The sequence below is a fragment of the Elephas maximus genome, chromosome 7 (assembly GCF_024166365.1).
Source record: "Elephas maximus indicus isolate mEleMax1 chromosome 7, mEleMax1 primary haplotype, whole genome shotgun sequence".
Lineage (NCBI taxonomy): Eukaryota > Metazoa > Chordata > Mammalia > Proboscidea > Elephantidae > Elephas > Elephas maximus.
Genome location: NC_064825.1, coordinates 121,422,598 through 121,445,941, shown reverse-complemented (window position 1 = coordinate 121,445,941; position 23,344 = coordinate 121,422,598). Strand labels below are relative to the sequence as shown.

Genomic DNA, 23,344 nt, shown 5'->3' with positions numbered 1-23,344 from the left:
ACTATTAAGAGTAATAGGGAGACATGATTTCTAGAGTTAGTTAAAATGTTTTTTATAATTCTTATGTTGTTAAAAAATTATCTTTACTATGGGTATGGGTGGTTAAGTAAGTTTCATAATATTAAAATATAAACCAAATGCATTGTCATCGAGTTGATTCTGAATGTAAAAATTGTCAATCATTAATGTGAGGACCTCTCTGCAGAGTAAAGAAACTTTAAGACAATGGCTGGAGGAAGGAACAATACAGCAATCACCAATTTCATCCTCTTGGGGTTCTCAGATTTCCCTAAATTCAAGATTGCCCTCTTTGTAGTATTCCTTGGGATATACCTCTTGACAATGGCCTGGAACTTGGGTCTTATCACCTTCATCAAGATGGACTCCCATCTGCACACACCCATGTATTTCTTCCTCAGCAAACTTGCCTTCTTCGATATATGCTATGTTTCCTCCACAGCCCCCAAGATGCTCTCAGACTTCTTCCAGGAGCAGAAATGCATCTCTTTCATGGGGTGCGCCATGCAGTACTTCTTTTTCTCTAGCTTCGGTCTGACTGAGTGCTGCCTTCTGACAGCCATGGCTTATGATCGATATGCTGCCATTTGCAAACCTCTGCTTTACATAGCCATCATGTCCCCTACCTTCTGTCTGAAGATGGTCGTGGGATCTTGCATAACCGGATTCTCTGGCTCATTTATCCAACTGTGTGCCTTACTTCAGCTCCATTTCTGTGGACCAAATGTCATTAACCATTTCTTCTGTGACCTGCCCCAACTGATGATCCTGTCTTGCTCTGATACCTATTTCTTACAAGTTATCGTCTCTGTGCTCACAGTGATCTTTGCACTGACTTCTGTGCTGGTTATCATGATATCCTATGGTTATATTGTTGTTACCATTTTGAAGATCACTTCAGCTGAAGGCAGGTCCAAGGCTTTCAACACCTGTGCTTCTCACCTGACAGCAGTGACCCTCTTCTATGGCTCAAGCACCTTTGTCTATTTATGGCCCAGCTCTGATGATTCCCTTAGCCAAAGCAAGCTTGCTTCTATTTTATATGTTATGGTCATTCCCATGTTAAATCCATTGATCTATAGTCTCAGAAACAAGGAAATCAAAGATGCCCTAAACAGATGGAAGAAGAGAATTTTCTCCTGACATTATTATTTTACAAGGTTTGCCTATATTATTCCAGGATAACTGATACAAAATATGGATATAGTCTTTAAATAGATATAGTTTAGTATGAGTTCAAGATTGGTGGGAAATACTACTTGAATCTGGCTAGACTTTCATCTATTTATCAGTAGTAATTATTGGTGTTTGTTAATGGGAATCTTAAGGCAGAATGTTTCTTTTCATCCTTATTTTTTTTAATAGTACTTTTTTGTGTTTTTGGTGAAAGTTTAGGCAGCAAATTCTGGTCAATTTCTACCCAGATTGTTCAGTGACATTTTTCACAATGTGACAACTATCTCTTTATTTGTGTTCTTATTGTTCCATGTCCACTACTCTAGTTTCCCGGCTCCCTTATCTTCTCATCTTTATTTTAGTCTCTTGACATTATTGATTATGGGGTGCCTTTTAGGATCCAGGACAAAAACATACAAAAATGACCCTTATTAGCCTGTAGTAGGCTGTGTGTCTGTGTATCAGTATCTGCTTCCCCTCCCCACCCTAGAGGAGGATTATGCTTCTTCATCCCTTTGAACTGATGGTGGAATGTGGGAGTTTTTCTGGCAAATGAAACATGTTTGAGCATGACATATGTCACTTCCAGGCAAAGGCTTTATATATGTCCTTTCCTGCATAGTTATCTCCCAGTGCTCCCATTACTGGATGACACAGGATAAGGATACCCTCAACTGACTCAAGATGGATATGTAGTGTTATCAAGAAATAAAACTTTATTTTGAATTGGTGGTCAAGACAGCATAGCTCAGCCTATGGTAACTACTATGGAAATTTGTACAGTTAGTCGTGAGCTATTGTTTCAAAAAAATTGAACCTTTAGCATTTTTGTCTTTAGAGCTAGGCCTTGGATGTGAAAGAATCTTACCACAAGCTAGAAGGATAACAATTCATGTTTGGCACAATGAAGTATTTGGAACAACTCTCACATCATGGTAGAGAAGGGATACGTTAAACAAGACATAAAAAGGGCAGACCGTGAAGTATAGAGAAATTTAACTTGAATTTATCTGACGCCATAACCTGCTGCTGTCGAGTCGATTTTGACTCATAGTGACCCTATAGGACAGAGTAGAACTGCCCCACAGGGTTTCCAAGGCTGTAATCTTTAGAGAAGCACACTGCCACATAGTGCTTTCTTTGTTCCTGTCACCAGATGAAAACTTCACCCTCTCTTTGCCATTTGGGACACGCTGGCATCCTGCTTGAGGATCGTGTGTGATGCACCTATTTGCCAAATGTTTTATCCTTCAATAATGACTCGGTTTAATTTTAGCAGAGTGTAAGTCTGGTGCTTCACTACAACAGTACGGAACTCCCCATTTACAGGAAATACAGAGGAAAACATATTAAAGTACACTATGGGGTGGCAATCAGCAGACTCCAGACTTTGAGATTCTCCACAGAATGAACATGCGTTTCTAAGAGGAATAAAGAGAGATAAAGGAAACATGAAATACAGTGAAAATTTAATTTAGTGTTCAAGGATGAAAACCTGAGTGATAAAATTACTTTAAAAAGTGAGGAAGTGGTTATCATGAAAACAGGTTCCCTTAGGTGGGAAGAAGGGGCTGTGATTGGTGGGGCAGGTGGAGGGCTTCTGGAGCGGATGGAAAAATGTTGTCTTCTCACCTGGGTGCTGGCTACAAGGGTGTTCTCATAATAACTCATTAAGCTATATGTTTATTTGATGCTGTTTTCTGTATCTGAATTATTTTTAACAATCAAGTTTAAAATTACAGACAAAAAGCAAGTAAAATATCAGATTATAGTTATGTTAGAGTTAACATATGTAGTATAAATATAGTTACTGCTTGGGGCGATCACGAATATCTGAGTTTCATGTTTATTATTAAAAATAAAATCAGTACAAGGTAAATATCCCATAGTAAGGAAACCATTAGCTAAATAAAACTTTGAATAGTGTATTATTCAGCCACTGAAATAGTTCTGTAAAAACATGGATAGAAAACAAAAATAGAGAAATTAAAACAATAATATTAGTGATAAAATTGCTAAGATTTATTGAGTTCTACCATGTACAAGGCTCTTGACAGGTATCCTCTTATTTAAAATTACCCCAGACTTATCAGGCAGTTATTCTATGATCACCCTCAAATTACTGATCAAGGAACTGAGGCATAGTGAGGTTAAATTATGTGACCAAGGTCACAGAGCGCCTAAGTGACAGAGTGTAATCCCAGGCAGGACCATACAGTCTGAGAACATAATCACGAAAGCCACAATGAATGACAGTTTTGTAAAAACTTTTAAGAGTTGGATGACCATACAACCTACTTTATGCTTGTCCTCACATTATTAATAAAGTCCCTCCCCCCTCATGTCCAGGGAGTCCCCGGATGGTACAAATGGTTAACACGCTCAGCTACTAACCTAAAGTTTGGAGTTTCAAGTCAACCCTGAGGTGCCTCAGAAGAAAAGCCTGGTGATCAACCTCCAAAAAATCAGCCATTGAAAACCCTATGGAGCACAGTTGCACTCTGACAGACTTCGGGTCACTATGAGCCTTAGTAGAGTCGACAGCTATTGGTTCACGTTCTGGGTTGTGCAGTGTCCCTCCCAGATCATATGATTCTGAATTTTAGAAAGGAATATTGTTACTTGAATCAATTACATTAGGAAGGGCACAAACGATAGAGTGGAGAAATGGAATCACTTGGGAACACTTCTCCATTTGTCTTCTCCATCCATCACTCTAGAGAATAATTACCTGAAAATGATGCCTTCTCTTAAATGTCTCTGCTCTTTCCACACTGGACCTTGAGGAAACATTTAAGAGAATCTTTAGCTGGAGGCACCTCTCTTGCAGCAATGGCCAGTAGGAACCATGGCCAAAAAGCAAAAAACCTAGGGGAAGTGAACGTCTGCATCCTGAATGCTCCTGTGTTGATGTCCGTAACCTCTAATTTCTGAAAGAACTCTATGCACGTCTGGGGATCAAGAGCACAGTCACCTTCCAGGTCCAGGAGAAGGTAGCACCTCCCAGACTTCACCAAGGAACACCAATCAGGAGCCTGACACCCAGAAGAATATTTGGGTAGGTAAAATCAGAATGGGGGCAACTGTTCCCCTCTTCTTTTTTCTTTTCTCTGCATCTCTGCTCTCATATGCATTGAACCCAGACACTTCATGCATTCAGGCTCAGCACCTCATTTTTTACCTAACAATGCCCATTCTCCCTCTTCATGACGTAAGTGGGATTGTTTGGATTTTGGCACAAACCAAGGTATTTAAGCTGAAAGAAAAGCATCTGACATGCAAGTTCAACGACTAACCAGAGGAATAGAGGGTGTCGAGGTTTTCAGTAGCTTTCACTTGGAGCATGGGGTCCAAATTTCTCACCTACAGATACTCCCATTTTGTCACTGTGAAAGATTTTTAGTTGGCAAACTACCTTCAGGGTTTAATAATCATTATTCATTATTTATATAACATCTTCTATTTTTGAGTGCTTCCTGTGTGACACTCTATTACATTCTTTACTTGCCATCATTAAATAGGTCACAAAAACCCTATGATGTGAGGATCATTCCCATTTCACTGATGAAAAAACAGAGACATAGAAGTAATTTGCCTAAAATCACAAAGCTAGTAAATGGTGGAACCAAATACTACTCTGCTTCTCATAATTTATTTTTACATTCTTATTCATCAGAGATAATGAAAACTGTGTTTAGTCTAAAATAGAGTAGCCAGGGGGAGTTGATGTAATTTTACTCCAAAGCAACTTGATGGTTCTCTTTTGCATACAAAGGAGCCCTGGTGGAGTAGTGGTTAAAGATCTAGCTGCCAACAGAAATGTCCGAAGTTTGAACCCACCAGCTATTCTACAGGAGAAGGATGTAGCACTTGGCTTCCCTAAAGATTACAGCCTTGGAAACCCTATGAGGCAGTTCTATTGTGTTCTATAGGGTCACTATGAGTTAAAATGGACTCCAAGGCAATGGGTATTTTGCATCAATATACAATTTAAAAGGTTTTTGAAATACTTACAACTATCCAGTACAGTCACCTTTGCAGACCCAGGGGATATTAATCATTATAACAGTTGAGGTAAGGAGTGACTTATTTTAGGCACTATTAATATTGGGCCAGTGTGACCTTTTACCACACCAACTCGTACTTTGGAAAGCCAGGGTGGCACAAACCATAAGGTATGCTTGGCTACTCACTGAAAGGTTGGGGGTTCAAATCTACTCAGAGGTTTTTTTGAAGAAATGGCTGGGGATCTGCCTCTGAAAGAAAACCCAATGAAGTACAGTCGTACTCTGTAGCACAAGGGGTCACCAGAAGTCACAATTGCCTTCGTGGAAATTTTTAATTTGTTTTAGTTTCCTCTTTTTTTTTTTTTTAATTAACTTTTATTGAGCTTCAAGTGAACGTTTACAGATCAAGTCAGACTGTCACATATAAGTTTATATACACCTTACTCTGTACTCCCACTTGCTCTCCCCCTAATGAGTGGGCCCTTCCAGTCTCTTCTTTCGTGACAATTTGCCAGCTTCCAACTCTCTCTATCCTCCCATGCCCCCTCCAGACAGGAGATGCCAACACAGTCTCAAGTGTCCACCTGATATAAATAGCTCACTCTTCATCAGCATCTCTCGCCTACCCACTGTCCAGTCCCTTCCATGTCTGATGAGTTGTCTTCGGAAATGGTTCCTGTCCTGGGCCAACAGAAGGTTTGGGGACCATGACCACCGGGATTCCTCTAGTCTCAGTCAGACCATTAAGTATGGTCTTTTCGTGAGAATTTGGGGTCTGCATCCCACTGATCTCCTGCTCCCTCAGGGGTTCTCTGTTGTGCTCCCTGCCAGGGAAGTCATCGGTTGTGGCTGGGCACCATCTAGATCTTCTGGTCTCAGGATGATGTAGGTCTCTGGTTCATGTGGACCTTTCTGTCTCTTGGGCTCTTAGTTATCCTGTGACCTTGGTGTTCTTCATTCTCCTTTGATCTAGGTGGGTTAAGACCAATTGATGCATCTTAGATGGCCGCTTGTTAGCTTTTAAGACCCCAGACGCCACATTTCAAAGTGGAATGCAGAATGTTTTCATAATAGAATTATTTTGCCAATTGACTGAGAAGTCCCCTTAAACCATGGTCCCCAAAAACCCGCCCTTGCTCCGCTGACCTTTGAAGCATTCAGTTTATCCCAGAAACTTCTTTGCTTTTGGTCCAGTCCAGTTGAGCTGATCTATAACAGTGAATCTCTACCTTAGATATTAGAGGCAGGCTTTAAAACAGTCATGTACTTTGAATATCCTTTTATTTTTGTATTGTATCACTTTGCATTGAAATTATTTATTTTTGGATCATGTTCACTGCTAGACTGTGAGATTCTAAAGAAGGGTATGTGTATTATCAATCTTTGTCTTTTGGCACGTGGCACACTAGAAGGTGTCCACTAAATGCTGTTGGCATAAGTGAAAGAGTGAATGAATACCAGACCAGTTCAATGATTGAATTCTTTTATACTTTTTGTTTTTAATTTTTATTGTGGTTTAAGTGAAAGTTTACAAATCAAGTCAGTCTCTTACACAAAAACTTACATATACCTTGCTACGTACTCGCAATTGCTCTTCCCCTAATGAGACAGCCCTTTCCCTCCCTCCACTCTCTCTTTTCATGTGTATTTTGTCAGCTTCTAACACCCTCTACCCTCTCATGTCCACTCCAGGGAGGAGATGCCAACATAGTCCCAAGTATCCACCTGATTCAAGAAGTTCACTTCTCACCAGCATCCCTCTCCAACCCATTGTCCAGTCCAATCCCTGTTTGAAGAGTTGGCTTTGGGAATGGTTCCTGTCCTGGGCCAAAGAAGGTCTGGGGGCCATGACCACCTGGGTCCTTCTAGTCTCAGACCATTAAGTCTGGTCTTTTTATGAGAATTTGGGGCCTGCATCCCACTGTTCTCCTGCTCCCTCAGGGGTTCTCTGTTGTGTTCCCTGTCAGGGCAGTCATTGGTTGTAGCCTGGCACCATCTAGCTCTTCTGGTCTCAGGCTTATGTAGTCTCTGGTTTATGTGGCCCCTTCTGTCTCTTGGGCTCATAACTACCTTGTGTCCTTGGTGTTCTTCATTCTCCTTTGATCTAGGTGGGTTGAGACCAATTGATGCATCTTAGTTGGCTGCTCACTAGCATTTAAGACCCCAGACGCCACTCTCCAAAGTGGGATGCAGAATGTTTTCTTAATAGATTGTATTATGCCAATTGACTTAGATGTCCCCTGAAACCATGGTCCCCAGACCCCCGCCACTGCTACGCTGGCCTTCAGTGCATTTAGTTTATTCAAGAAATTCTTTGCTTTTGGTTTAGTCCAGTTGTGCTGACCTCGCCTGTATTGCGTGTTGTCTTTCCTGTCACCTAAAGCAGTTCTTATATACTATCTAATACCCGTCTCCCACCCTCTCTCCCTCCTCCTTCTCGTAACCATCAGAGAGTATTTTCTTCTCTCTTTAAGCTATTTCTCGAGTTCTTATAACAGTGGTCTTATACAATATTTGTCCTTTTGCAACTGACTAATTACACTCAGCATAATGCCTTCCAGATTCTTTCATGTTATGAAATGTTTCACAGATTCATCACTGTTCTTTATCGATGCTTAGTATTACATTGTTTGGATATACCATAATTTATTTATCCATTCATCTGTTGATAGGCACCTTGGTTGCTTCCATCTTTTTGCCATTGTAAACAGTGCTGCAATGAACATGGGTATATCTGTTCATGTAAAGGCTCTTATTTCTCTAGGGTATATTTCAAGGAGTGGGATTGCTGGATCATATGGTAGTTCTATTTCTAGCTTTTTAAGGAATTGCCAAATCAATTTCCAAAGTGGTTGTACCATTTTAAATTCCCACCAGCAGTGTATAAGTGTTCCAATCTCTCCATAGCCTCTCCAGTATTTATGGTTTTGTGTTTTTTGGATTAATGCCAGCCTCATTGCAGTGAGATAAAATCTCATCATTGTTTTGATTTGCATTTCTTTAATGGCTAATGATCGTGTGCATTTCCTCATATATCTGTTAGCTAACTGAATGTCTTCTTTAGTGAAGTATCTGTTCATACCTTTTGCCCATTTTATAACTGGGTTATTTGTCTTTTTGTAGTTGAGTTTTTGCGGTATTATGTAGATTTTAGAGATCAGGTGCTGATTGGAAATGTCATAGCTAAAAACTTTTTCCCAGTCTGTAGGTAGTCTTTTAACTCTTTTGGTGAAGTCTTTGGATGAGCGTAGGTGTTTGATTTTTAGGAGCTCCCGGTTATCTAGTTTTACTTCTGTATTCTTAGTAATGTTTTGGATGTTGTTTATGCCATGTAATAGGGCTCCTAATGTTGTCCCTATTTTTTCTTCTGTGATCTTTATCCTTTTAGATTTTATTTTTAGGTCTTTGATCCACTTTGAGCTCATTTTTGGTGCATGTTTTCTTTATGTGACTTAATATTGACTATTGTCTCTGAGCCATCTATAAGTTATTGTATTGGTTTAATTTATGTTTGCTTACTGTGTTGTAGCTTCTTGCTTTGTTTTGTTCTGATATGCCCAGATGGGTTGCTTGAGTGAGCTAGCTTGATTATTTTCACCTTTGTAGCTCTGACGTCCTGTCTCCAGATGGCTAGAGCTGTTATCAGGTGTATCAGTCTAGGAGTCCATTCACTTTTCTTGTATGAATTCAGCTCAGGTGTCTAGGTAGCTGATCATTGAGTGTGTGGTACAGGTTCTGCCCTATAGTCTTAGAGGGGCAGGGTGATTGGTGTAGGTACCGGTATCTGGTTGAAACAGTGGGTCAGACTCTGAACAAGATAGGGGGCTGAGAATTGTCACCCATGTGTCTCTGAGGAAAGTGTGTCCCTGATCCCTCGAGTGTACAGGTGGGTGGGTTCTGCAGATGGATCATGGGCATCCAGTGTTTTTGGCTGTAAGGACTGGGAGGTACCAGTTATCCTTGGACCCCTTTCGCAGGTGGCTGGGTGACCTGAGTGGACCTACCAGTCCTTGGGCCACTGATGTGGGTAGGTAAGGACACTGTTTAATAGGCAAAGCAATGACAAACATCAAACACCCAACTTTCTGCCACACAGCTGAAACGGTTGGAGTCTGCCAACAAGGGCCTATTCTTCTGAAATGGGCCCACACTGGTCCATACAGAGGGAAAAAGTACTTAAAGTCCATGGACCGTTTATGCCTGGACAGGAGCCACTTCTGTCCTGAGCTCCCCCAGTTAGTGGAGCTGGCAAATTATCTATTCCCCCAATTGCAAATTTTTACCTTCTCCAAGGCTGGGAGGATGGCTGTAGGCACTCAACAGGGCCTATCTCAGGCCCAGGGAAATCAGCTGCTGAAGCCAGCTTGGGGGCGGGATGGGGTTACGGTAAAATATACACAAGTACTTAGCTTTTGCTGAGAGTGCCGTTCTTCTCTGGTTCCGGAGGTGTGAGTAGGCTGTGTGGCTGGCTGCTTCTCCCTGAGGAAACTGTGGCCAAACGCTTGTATCAGCCCACAGTCGCGGCTCTGGGAATGGTGCCTGAGGGTTCCCCGTGATTCAGGTCCCGTAACTCCTCTCTGCTTCTGAAATTTCTCTTCTTCCCCCTGCCGCTCAGTTCATTTTCTAAGGTTGCTTTTGATTCTCAGGGCTCCTAGCTTGTCATAAATATACTCTTTTCACTTGTTTTTTCAGGTCTTTGTTATAAAGAGTGCTTGCCAGAAGTAGCTGTCTATTCCGCCAACTTAGCTCCGCCTCTACATTTATACCTTTATAATATGTTCTTTCCTGCGGTGCTAAGTAAAATAGAGGAGTCCCTGAGTGGTGCAAATAGTTAAGCGCTCAGCTACTAACCCAAAGGTTGGAGGTTTGAACCCACCCAAAAGCACCTTGTAAGACAGGCCTGGAAATCTGCTTCTAAAAGTCACCACCTTGAAAATCCTATGGAGCAGGTCTACTCTACACACGTGGGGTCACCATGAATTGAATTCGGTGTGGTAGCAACTAAGGACAAGGGGCTTGAAAGGTTCCAGGTTGGCGTAAAAATCTGTGCTCATTCACTCCCCAAATGGAAGAAGGGCCTGGCAATTTGCTTCCATAAATATTACAGCCAAGAAATCTCTATGAAGCAATTTTACCCTGTACCAGAGGAGTTGTCATGAGTGAGAATTGGCTCAACAGCTCTGGGTTAGGTTTTTAAGGGAGTTCAAGATTCTGTCTCCCCACTTACTCATTCCCAAAGGATCTGTGGGAACTTTGCATTTTATTCTCCAAGAAGAAGTGCTCCTGGGATGCACAAAGTGGTCATGAAGGTTTTCTGTGGTGAGTATGTGCCTAAGGTACCAGAGTAAGCACAGAATGTAAGGACCTAAAGCCCATAAGCTTTAAATCTTGCCACAGTCAGCTTGCTAAAAATCCAAGAAGCCTAAAAGTATCTAAGATATCACCTCCTTCTCCAAGCGGGATAACCAACAACCTGGGGAGTCAATTGCAGCAGCCCTGAGAGTGAACACCTGGGTAACCCATTTGGTGTGCCAATTTCAGGAACTTCCTCCCTGTGATGCGTGGACTTGCATCTATAGGCACCACACCACATGACCAGTGTTCACTCTTACCTGTGTCCTCACTACTCCATGCTTTTACCTGTTACTCCACAGGACGGTTTCTTTTGCATTAAATAGCGTATTGATTGTCAGCTCTTACTCCCAAATCTCCTTTTGACATACACTCTATCTTGCAGAAATCCCTCCAAGTTTCTGTCCTGGAAAGAGGCCTATTTCTCTGGATTTTAGCAGAGCTATATATAGATATGTTGTTCTTGCTAGCTTGCCATGGAGTTGATTCAGACTCATGGCAACTCCACCTGTTGCAGAGTAGTACTGCTCCATAGGGTATTCAGAGGCAGAGCACAAGGCTTTTCTTCCCAGGTGCCTCTGGGTGGGATTGAGCTGCCAACTTTTCCATTAGTAGTCCAGTGCTCAACAGTTGGCGCCACCCAGCGACTCCCAAATATAAAAACCAAAAACTAACCCATTTCTGTAGAGTCAATTCCAAGTCATAGCAACCCTGGATGACAGAGCAGAATTGCCCTAGATGGTTTCCAAGGTTGTAATCCTTATGGAGGCAGACTGCTACATCTTTCTCCCACTCAAAGGCTGGTGGGTTCAAATGACTGACCTTCCGGTTAGCAGCTGAGTGCTTAACCACTGAGTAACTAGGGCACCTACATAAAAGCCAAAGCCACACCCATTGCCATCGAGTCGATTCTGACTCATAGCGACCCTATAGGACCGAGTAGAACTGCCCCATTAGTTTCTAAGGAGTGGCTGGTGGATTTGAACCACTGACCTTTTGTTTAGCAGGCATAGCTCTTAACCACTGTGTCACCCACGGCATAAGTATATGTAATATTTAAATTCTCATTTTGTTATTTCTATGAGAATTTTGAGGGAGCAATAATTGTATTAGACTCATTGCATCAATGACCGTGATTTTCCCCTTCCTATTTTTTTTTTTTTTATAGCCTTGCCCTTGATAGTGCCCTTTCACAGAATCTCGGCTTGGCCCTCTGGCTGACTTTGTCCAGTTTGATAGAAGCAAATTTGACCCCAGCACAGTGCTTTAAAGTAGTTGCGTGTCTCTTCTTCCTCTCTAGAACTCCTACCACCAACACAAGTACATGGCTGAGCTTTCACATGTGAGGCATTGTTTTGCTGTTGTTAGGTGCCATCAAGCTGGTTCCGACTCATACCGACCCTGTGTGCAATAGAACGAAATATTGCCTGGTCCTGCGCCATCCTCACAATCGTTGTTGTGCTTTAGCCCACCATCCTTGCTTCTAAGGACTATGCTGGTTGTATTTTTTCCAAGACAGATTTATTCGTTCTTTTGACAGTCCATGGTATATCAATATTCCTCTCCAACACCACAGTTCAAAAGCGTCAATTCCTCTTCCATCTTCCTTATTCATTAACTGGCTTTCACATGCATAGAAGGTGACTAAAAACACCATGGCTTGGATTAGGTGCACCTGAGTCTTCAAGCTGACATCTTTGCTTTTCAGCACTTTAAAGAGGTCTTTGCAGTAGATTTGCCCAATGTGATGTGTCTTTTGATTTCTTGACTGCTGCTTCCATGGCAATTGACTTTGGTTCCAAGAAAAATGAAAGCCTTGACAACCTCAATCTTTTCCTCATTTATCATGATGTTGCTTATTGGTATGGTTGTGATGGTTTCTGTTTTCCTTATGTTGAGGTGTAATCCACACTGAAGGCTGCGCTCTGTGATCTTCATCTGTAAGTACTTCAAGTTCTCTTTGCTTTCTGCAAGCCAGGCTGTGTCATCTGCAAACTTCAGGTTGTCAATGAGTGTTCCTCCAATCATGATGCATGTTTTTCTTTACATAATCCTGTTTATAGAAAACTTAGCGACCTGTTATAAACCCCATTTTTCTATCTTCACTCACCAAAAATGTTTTAGGGGTACCTCTGCAAAAGGAGATATAGATACTATTTCCAGCTTATAGAATATAAAACTGAGATGTACAGTGCTAAACAGTGTAATAATCAGTAAGCAGCACTAGGTTAGGATCCCTTTAGCCTATGCCCAGAGTCCTAGAAGCTACCCAACCCCTTCCACTTCTGCTAACACAGCAAGGAAGAATATAACTTCTTAGAACAAAGGATTCACTACTCCACATCCCAGAGCCCATCTATTCCCAATCATGGTGATAAGTTCTAGCCTAGAAACCTAGAAAATATTGTATGATAGAATTAACAGATGTTGGCAATTTTTCAGTACTACATCACAGAAAGTACACTTATTTATTTAAAAATATAAACCAAGACAAAAATGTTAAGTACAGGTAGTTCAAAAAGAGAAACACATGGTATGATCCAGTAGTCCTTCATTAATTTCCGAGGTTTGTCATGGCTAATCAATGAATTTCTGCAGTTTTGTCATTCATGAGAAATTCTCACAGAGGGACAGGTATGCTGTATATCTATATCCTATGCATAATGTGAAGATCAGAATATAAGGATGCTGAATCTCTGCGGAGATAGATAGCTATGAATCAACGGATATATCACTGGTGTCTGAGGATCTTGCTTTTCAAAAGTAAGGATATTTTGAATTTTATATAATGAATCATTTCTTCTGGCTGTGACATTGAATTCAAGCTCTACTTCTCTTCAGAAACCTTAATCAGAAATCTTAATCTCAAACCATAAAAACACTAAGGATCCAACCAAGCAAAATGAATGACACTTGAGGAGTTCTCCACCCCCGACCCCCCAGTTCTCTTTCTCTACCCCCAGTACAGACTTACAGCTGACATCTTTTGTCTTTAGGGTGAAGCTGAGTGAGTTCTGAACGGGATCACTAAGAGTCGTTAGTTCTGAGTTACGACTTTAGCTGAAATCTAGGCCTGCAACCCCATACCTTATTTCTCCTGATAACTTTCTATCCAATAATTGCAACTTGGTGGCTATCAAAGGAATTTTCCCTTTCACCTCTCAGCTCCATTAAGTTGGATTCTAATCCAGGTGTATGGAGTTTTGGAAGCAAGATTTCCTAAGCTGTAGTGCTAACAGTTTTTCAACAGACTTTAAGTTCCTACTGCATAAACACGAATTGTGGCTTGGATTTCAATTATGAACACAAAGCATTACATGCACACAATGCCTTTTAGCAGGAATAATCTCTTGAAAACATCTCTGATGTCTGGCCTAAGATTATGGAAACCAGAATGCTATCAGGAGATAAATAACAGGGCTATTCTTTCTTTTCCAGCTTCCTTTCCATGGTTGGTATTTTTAATCTCAGCTCTTTAGTGTTTCTCTGTGCCTTACAGCAATTCCAACCAAAGTTATGAGGGCAACAGTCAAATCAAGACATTCTTATGCATCCAGAAGTTCAGCTCCTTATAGCTAATTTTACTAACCACGTCCCATTTGTTAACTGTTTGAAAAACAACTGCCTAGTGGAGTTAGTGGAGAGTTAGGTGACTCTGGTGGTGTACTGGTTAAGTGCTCAGCTGCTAACCACCATAGGCCCCAGGGTAGAAAAGACCTGGAGATCTGCTCCCGTAAAGATTACAGCCTGGGAAACACTATGGGACAGCTTTACTCTGTCATATTTGGTTGCTATGAGTAGGAATTGACTCAGTGGCACACAACAATGGAGACTTGTGTTACTGAACAAACAAACAAAAAAACACAAAGACATTATTGGAGGTGACAAAATGAGTGACTAGATCACCTCATGAGCAGGGTACCAACTTCTGACTTACTTTTCTCCTTTTCATTATAAAGGTAAGATGGAACAAAGCAGACTCTGTAGCAACAACAGACAAGAAATTGTCTAGGGCTCTCTGATTAACCAGCTGGCTGACCAAAATCTTAAATATGGCAGAAATGTTAAGCATTCCTATTAAAAGAAGTTTCTTTTTGTGAGACATGAAGAAATATTATCTGGCATGGTTTCTTTTGCTTTGTGTAAAGCAATGAAAAAAAATTTAAGGCACTATACCCAGAAGTGAAAAAACCAGTTAAATATGGGAACTAATTTATTTAAGATCCTTCAGCACAAATACTACTACTTGCCCTACCTAAAATGAGATACTGTGAGGAGCCTTGCTGGTCTCCTGGCACCTTGATCAGTATTGACATTTCTGATCCTCAAGCTAGTAACTTACTACATGTTGTTCGTGTTTATTGTTAGGTGCCATTGACTCATAGCAACCCTATGTACAACAAAACGAAGCACTACATAGTCCAGCACCACCCTCACAATCGTTGTTATGCTTGAGCCCATGGTTGCAGCCACTGTGTCAGTCCATCTCGTTAAGGGTCTTCCTCTTTTTCGCTGCCCTTCTACTTTACGAAGCATCATGCGCTTCTCCAGGGAATGGTCCCTCCTGATGACATGTCCAAAGCATGTGTGACACAGTCTCACCATCTTTGCTTGCTTCTAAGGAGCATTCTGGCTGTATTATTTCCAAGACAGATTTGTTCATTCTTTTGGCAGTTCATGGTGTATTCAGTATTCTTCAAAAACACCATAATTCAAAGGCATCGATTCTTCTTTGGTCTTCCTTTTCCATAGGCATAGGATATTGCTGGCAAAATGTCACATCAGCGCAACTAGCTAATAAAATACCTGTGGATTTCTTGGCCTCGGAATTAGTAGTTGACAAGTGATGCAGGGTGGAGTTACTGAACCTCCAGATATCTCCCATGCATCTGCCTGTCCATATTCCAGTCCTGGGTTTCTATTAGAAGAGAGGAGCAACTGTAACTTTGCCCATAATTAGGAAAGTTAGGGATCAATATTTTAGTTGCCATTCTTCCTACAGTCTTTGTACATTTGAAATAAAATCTGTAATCAGTAATTGTAGGAGACCATTCTCTTTTTCCATCTGTTTAAGGCACCTTTGATTTCCCTATTCCTCAGGCTGTAGATTAGTGGATTTAACATGGGGATTATAACTGTATATAAGACTGATACCAACTTGTTTTGGCTCAAGGAATCACCAGATTTAGGATACATGTAAACACAGATACCTGAGCCAAAGAAAAGGGTCAGTGCTGTCAGATGAGAAGCACAAGTGTTGAAAGCCTTGGACCTGCCTTCAGCTGAAGTGATCTTCATATTGGTGGCAAAAATATAACCATAGGGTATCATGATAACCAGCACAGAAGTCAGTCCAAAGAACGATGTGAACACAGAGCGGATAACTTGTAAGAAATAGGTATCAGAGAAAGACAGGGTCATTAGTTGTGGCAGGTCACAGAAGAAATGGTTGATGACATTTGGTCCACAGAAATGGAGCTGAAGTAAGGCACACAGTTGGGTAAATAAGCCAAAGAGTCCACTTATCCAAGATCCTGCCAGCATCTTCAGACAGAGGGTTGGGGATAGGATGGCTGTGTAGAGCAGAGGGTTATGAATGGCAGCATACCAATCATAAGCCATGGCTGCCAGAAGACAGCACTCAGTCAGAGCCAGTATAGACAAGAAGAAGTACTGTATGGTGCACCCCATAAAGGAGATGAATTTATGCTTCTTGAAGAAGTCTGAGAGCATTCTGAAGCCTATAGTGGAAACACAGCAGATGTCTAGAAAGGACAGGTTTCTGAGGAAAAAGTACTTAGGTGTGTGCAAATGGGAATCCATTCTGATGAGGGTGATGAGGCCCATGTTCCAAGACACTGTCAGGAGGTAGGTCCATAGGAATACAGAAAAGAGCACAATTGTGAGCTTTGGAAATTCATAGAATCCCAAGAGGATGAATCTGGTAATTGTTCTATTTCTTCCCCCAGCCATTGCATTAGTGACCCTGGGATCTATAGGGAAAGAAGAGAATAAATCTCTATGTCAGTTGTCATTCTAGTTTCTTTTGAAATAAACCATCTTCTACTCACACTGAACAGAGAACAGAGAGAAATATGGGAGCATGTTATAAGAAATCACTCTAACTTTGCCCCTATATAGCTACACTGATTTCTGTGTCAATTTTCTCCTATGTAAAAGAGGAAAATTACACCTTTCATTATTAACCCATCAGACTGTTACAAAGAAAGTATAGCAATATTTGTAAAGCCTCTTTTATAAAGCAGTATGGAAATTTAAAGATACTATTAATAAAATTTTGATCACTGTGTATATGTGAGTGCCTAAGAGTATGAACCAGGAAACCCTGGCGGCATAGTGGTTAAGTGCTACGGCTGCTAACCAAGAGGTCAGCAGTTCGAATCCGCCAGGCACTCATTGGAAACTCTATGGGGCAGTTCTACTCTGTTCTATAGGGTTGCTATGAGTCAGAGTCGACTCGATGGCAATGGGTTTTTCGGTAAGAGCATGAACTTAGATACCGCTCACCTGTTTTGGACTGTGGTTCTTCTACCCGCAAACTGTATGATTCTGAGCAAGTTATCTAATAGTTCTCTGCCTAAGTCACTTCATCAATAAAACTGGGATAACAGAACTTATCTCATAGACTTGTTGAGGTGAAATTAATTTTTCTGTATATACACACACACACATATGTATAAAAAAAAGAAATTTTTTTTACACACATAAATATACATATGTACATATATATATATACACATATATCCATGCATATATATATACTGCCCATTACCCTTGTCTTTCAGTTAGGAGTTAATCTCTTTAATAACTGTGACTCCAGGGCTGCTTATATGTATACATATACACCAAAACCAAAAACCAAACCCATTGCTGTCAAATCGATTCTGACCCATAGTGACCCTATAGGTCAAAGTAGAACTGCCCCATAGAGTTTCCAAGGAGCGCCTGGTGTATTTGAACTGCCGACGTTTTGGTTAGCAGCTGTAGCACTTAACCACTACACCACCAGGGTTTCCATACATTTACACTCATATATGTAAATATGAGTGTAAATGTATGGAAACCCTGGTGGTGTAGTGGTTAAATGTAAATATATACAGTGTCTGCGATGCATATAGTGTTATATGAAGTGGTGTCATTAAGAAAGGGAAGGCAGAGATTATTTTTCTACTATGATTTTGAAGTACTTCTGTTCATGAAACACTTTTAAATGAATTCTCAAACCTTCTATCCCATATTAATTTGTTTTCCTACTAAGGGCAAATTTCTATCATTTTTTGAACGTGGGTTTCTAGAACATCTTTGATCTGAAGGGAAGTATCTGTGAAGGCAGATAATCCCACCTTATCCCAGTCTCTCACAGTATATACCATAAACTGGCCCCCACATATGTTCGTAGTTCACATTTATACCTTTTGAACGGTTCAAAAATCTTTAACAGTTGGACTAAAGCGGTCCTAATTACTGTTTGTCTGTAGATTATGTACTGTAGATACACATAGAAATCTTTTCAGAAAGAACACATCTTAATCTCAAATTGCAAAGATTTCGAACAGCCAAAATCCAAGAAAAATGAGCAGCTCATTGTACAAATGACTAGACATCATAAATTAGCAGAATAACATCACAGCAAGATTTCACTGTTACACATTATAGTCAGGGTATAAAATGAGTATGTTTAATATATTTGAAAAATAAAGGTTTTCATATGCGCACACAAAGCGAGCGTAAAGAGAGTCAATCAGAAATGCTATAAATATAAAAAAATTATAGAAAATAAAACTTCACTCAATGGGTTTCGTAGAAGATTAGAGAGAATTTGTGAACTTTAGGTCACACTCAACAAATAATCTAGAATATAGTTGGATAAACAACAGAAATGGAACAAATTAAGGAAAATAAAGAGACATGGAAGGCAGTGAGAAAGTCCAACCTCAGACGTACTAGGAAAAAAGCCTGATGATCTACAACCAAAAATTAACCAATGAATATCTTATGGATCCCAAGAAAATACAGTGAGTTGCTTGCTTTGGACCTGTCAACAGGATAGATTAATTGCCGAGGAGGAGCGCATTATGTTTAGTGAAGTAGAGGTCCAGCAAGGGTAAAGGAGACCCTCAGTGAGACAGACTGACACAATGGCTGCCACAATGGACTTGACATAGATTCAAGACACCCACAATGCCAATCAGGTTAAGTAAAAACAAACTCACACTTAGACACATCATAGTCAAAAGAAAAAATATAAAAGACAAAGAAAAGATGCTAAAAGCATCCAGGAAGAAAAAACATTATATGCAAAGGAACAACAATTAAAACTATTGGTAACTTCTTAAGAACAAGACTGGAAGCTAAAAGATAGTAGAAACATATCTTTGAAACAATAAGAGAAGATTAACTGTCAACTATGTTCTATAAACTGTGAAAACATTTTTTAAGAATGGGATTAAAAAGCAAATAGATGAAAAATAAGCTTTTTCTTTTTTTTTTTTCCAGCATGCCCTGAAAAAAAATACTTTAAAGATGTATTTCAAGCAGAAGGATCCCAGGTGGAAGTTCTGATATGTGTAGAAGAATGAAGAACTGATTAATCAGTTAGTATGTTTATAAATATATATTGATTGTATAAAGGAGCAATAATACAGTCTTGTGAGGAACAATAAAACAAATAGAGTTTTAAAAGATGACAAAATAGCATATTTAAGTGAGGGAGATACTTGAATGGAATAAAAGTGTTGCAAAAGCTCTATGTCTTTTAGGAGGAGGGAAAATACATTAACTGAAGCTTTGATAAATTAAGTATATGGTTTAGTACCTCAGGATTAACTCCTGAGAGAGTACAAATAGATTTTATAAGTTTCAAAGAAATAGAAGGAACACAAAGGATGAGAAAAATATTCAGTCATTCCAAAAGAAGATCAGAAAGGTGATGGGAAAAACAATTATATAAAAAAAAAAAAAAAAACTTTTTTTTTTTTTATATAAAAGGTAGGAAAAACCAGACATATGAACTATAATTGTAGAAATACCCTCAATTATGTCAGTAATAACAATAAATACAACCAGACTAAATGTTCCAGATGAAAGTCAAAAATTGTTAAGATGAAAAAATAAAAATTCAGCTATAACGGTGTTCTCAACAGATACATATAAAACACAGAAAATTTGAAAGTGAAAGTATGAAAAAATAAATGTTAGGCAAATACTATCTAAACAAAACCTGGTATAAGGAAATGCCTATAAAATAAGTAGACTTTAACCAAACCACACCAAACCAGTTGCCATCAAGTCGATTCTGACTCATAGCGACCCTGTATGACAGAGTAGAACTGCCCCATAGAGTTTTCAAGGAGTGTCTGGTGGATTCGAACAGCTGCCCTTAACCACTACGCCACTGGGATTTCCAAATAGTCTTTAGGGCAATTCATTTCAAAGAACCAATGACCGACTTTCTTATATTTTTAGTTATGAAAATTCTTAACTTGTACGCACATGTAGTCTCAAAACACATAAAGCAAAAATTGACAACTTTAGAAAAGTAGGCTAAGCCATCAATCTCATGAGAGAATTCAACACACCTTATAAGCAATGGGTAGATCAAGCAAAAAATATAAAGTAAACATATACAATATTGGTCTGATACAGTTACAAAGTTTGGTCTATACCAAACATTGTTCTCCCAACTCCTGTAGAATATAACCAGTTTTAAGCAACTACAAATCATTTGACAAAATGGATGATAAATTGTCTGGAAAGAAACACCTGATAAATTTCCAAGGATACTAACTTAGTTAAAAAAAAATTAGTTGCTACAATGTAATTAACTTAGAAATCAATAACGAATTGGTAATTACAGAAACCACTTCATTGGTAATTTTTTTTTTTTTTTTTTTTTTATAATAACTTTTATTAAGCTTCAAGTGAACGTTTACAAATCCAATCAGTCTGTCACATATAAGTTTACATACATCTCACTCCCTACTCCCACTTACTCTCCCCGTCTTGAGTCAGCCCTTTCAGTCTCTCCTTTCTTGACAATTTTGCCGGCTTCCCTCTCTCTCTATCCTCCCATCCCCCCTCCAGACAAGAGTTGCCAACACAATCTCAAGTGTCCACCTGATATAATTAGCTCACTCTTCATCAGCGTCTCTCTCCCACCCGCTAACCAGTCCCTTTCATGTCTGATGAGTTGTCTTCAGGGATGGTTCCTGTCCTGTGTCAACAGAAGGTCTGGAGAGCATGGCCGCCGGGATTCCTCCAGTCTCAGTCAGACCATTAAGTTTGGTCTTCTTATGAGAATTTGGGGTCTGCATCCCACTGCTCTCCTGCTCCCTCAGGGGTCCTCTGCTGAGCTCCCTGTCAGGGCAGTCATCGATTGTGGCCGGGCACCAACTAGTTCTTCTGGTCTCAGGATGATGTAGGTCTCTGGTTCATGTGGCCCTTTCTGTCTCTTGGGCTCTTAGTTGTCATGTGGGCTTGGTGTTCTTCATTTTCCTTTGCTCCAGGTGGGTTGAGACCAATTGCTGCATCTTAGATGGCTGCTTGTTAGCATTTAAGACCCCAGACGCCACATTTCAAAGTGGGATGCAGAATGATTTCATAATAGAATTATTTTGCCAATTGACTTAGAAGTCCCCGCAAACCATGTTCCCCAGACCCCCGCGCTTGCTCCACTGAGCTTTGAAGCATTCATTTTATCCCGGAAACTTCTTTGCTTTTGGTCCAGTCCAATTGAGCTGACCTTCCATGTATTGAGTGTTGTCTTTCCCTTCACCTAAAGCAGTTCTTATCTACTGATTAATCAATAAAAAAACCCTCTCCCACCCTCCCTCCCTCCCCCCCTCGTAACCACAAAAGTATGTGTTCTTCTCAGGTTTACTATTTCTCAAGATCTTATAATAGTGGTCTTATACAGTATTTGTCCTTTTGCCTCTGACTCATTTCGCTCAGCATAATGCCTTCCAGGTTCCTCCATGTTATGAAATGTTTCAGAGATTCGTCACTGTTCTTTATCAATGCGTAGTATTCCATTGTGTGAATATACCACAATTTATTTACCCATTCATCCGTTGATGGACACCTTGGTTGCTTCCAACTTTTTGCTATTGTAAACAGAGCTGCAATAAACATGGGTGTGCATATATCTGTTTGTATGAAGGCTCTTGTATCTCTAGGGTATATTCCGAGGAGTGGGATTTCTGGGTTGTATGGTAGTTCTATTTCTAACTGTTTAAGATAACGCCAGATAGATTTCCAAAGTGGTTGTACCATTTTACATTCCCACCAGCAGTGTATGAGAGTTCCAATCTCTCCGCAGCCTCTCCAACATTTATTATTTTGTGTTTTTTGGATTAATGCCAGCCTTGCTGGTGTGAGATGGAATCTCATCGTAGTTTTAATTTGCATTTCTCTAATGGCTAATGATCGAGAGCATTTTCTCATGTATCTGTTGGCTGCCTGAATATCTTCTTTAGAGAAATGTGTGTTCATATCCTTTGCCCACTTCTTGATTGGGTTGTTTGTCTTTTTGTGGTTGAGTTTTGACAGAATCATGTAGATTTTAGAGATCAGGCGCTGGTCGGAGATGTCATAGCTGAAAATTCTTTCCCAATCTGTAGGTGGTCTTTTTACTCTTTTGGTGAAGTCTTTAGATGAGCATAGGTGTTTGATTTTTAGGAGCGCCCAGTTATCGGGTTTCTCTTCATCATTTTTGGTAATGTTTTGTATTCTGTTTATACCTTGTATTAGGGCTCCTAGGGTTGTCCCAATTTTTTCTTCCATGATCTTTATCGTTTTAGTCTTTATGTTTAGGTCTTTGATCCACTTGGAGTTAGTTTTTGTGCATGGTGTGAGGTATGGGTCCTGTTTCATTTTTTTGCAAATGGATATCCAGTTATGCCAGCACCATTTGTTAAAAAGGCTGTCTTTTCCCCAGTTAATTGACACTGGTCCTTTGTCAAATATCAGCTGCTCATACGTGGATGGATCTATGTCTGGGTTCTCAATTCTGTTCCATTGGTCTATGTGTCTGTTGTTGTACCAATACCAGGCTGTTTTGACTACTGTGGCTGTATAATAGGTTCTGAAGTCAGGTAAGGTGAGGCCTCCCACTTTCTTCTTCTTTTTCAGTAGTGCTTTGCTTATCCGGGGCTTTTTTCCCTTCCATATGAAATTGGTGATTTGTTTCTCTATCCCCTTAAAATATGACATTGGAATTTGGATCGGAAGTGCGTTAAATGTATAGATGGCTTTTGGTAGAATAGACATTTTTACTATGTTAAGTCTTCCTATCCATGAGCAAGGTATGTTTTTCCACTTAAGTATGTCCTTTTGAATTTCTTGTAGTAGAGCTTTGTAGTTTTCTTTGTATAGGTCTTTTACATCCTTGGTAAGATTTATTCCTAAGTATCTTATCTTCTTGGGGGCTACCGTGAATGGTATTGATTTGGTTATTTCCTCTTCGGTGTTCTTTTTGTTGATGTAGAGGAATCCAAGTGATTTTTGTATGTTTATTTTATAACCTGAGACTCTGCCAAACTCTTCTATTAGTTTCAGTAGTTTTCTGGAGGATTCCTTAGGGTTTTCTGTGTATATAATCATGTCATCTGCAAATAGTGATAACTTTACTTCTTCCTTGCCAATCCGGATACCTTTTATTTCTTTGTCTAGCCTGATTGCCCTGGCTAAGACTTCCAGCACGATGTTGAATAAGAGCGGTGATAAAGGGCATCCTTGTCTGGTTCCCGTTCTCAAGGGAAATGCTTTCAGGT

The 23,344-nt window shown here is 40.0% G+C and overlaps 2 protein-coding genes across 2 annotated transcripts; one reads left to right on the top strand and one right to left on the bottom strand.

The window, feature by feature from the left end:
* Positions 1-225: 225 nt before the first annotated feature.
* On the top strand, positions 226-1,161 carry LOC126080859 (olfactory receptor 1440-like). The gene has a single exon (XM_049892050.1). It carries the CDS (start codon positions 226-228, stop codon positions 1,159-1,161), a length of 936 nt encoding a protein of 311 aa, XP_049748007.1.
* A 14,423-nt stretch (positions 1,162-15,584) lies between these two features.
* Positions 15,585-16,526, bottom strand: LOC126080615 (olfactory receptor 1440-like). The gene has a single exon (XM_049891801.1). The coding sequence runs from the start codon at positions 16,524-16,526 to the stop codon at positions 15,585-15,587; it is 942 nt and encodes a 313-aa protein (XP_049747758.1).
* Positions 16,527-23,344: the final 6,818 nt, after the last annotated feature.

What these genes read in the sequence shown, in the direction of transcription:
- LOC126080859 (XM_049892050.1), top strand. Translation starts at nt 226, where the DNA reads ATGGCTGGAGGAAGGAACAATACAGCAATCACCAATTTCATCCTCTTG.
- LOC126080615 (XM_049891801.1), bottom strand. Translation starts at nt 16,526, where the DNA reads ATGGCTGGGGGAAGAAATAGAACAATTACCAGATTCATCCTCTTGGGA.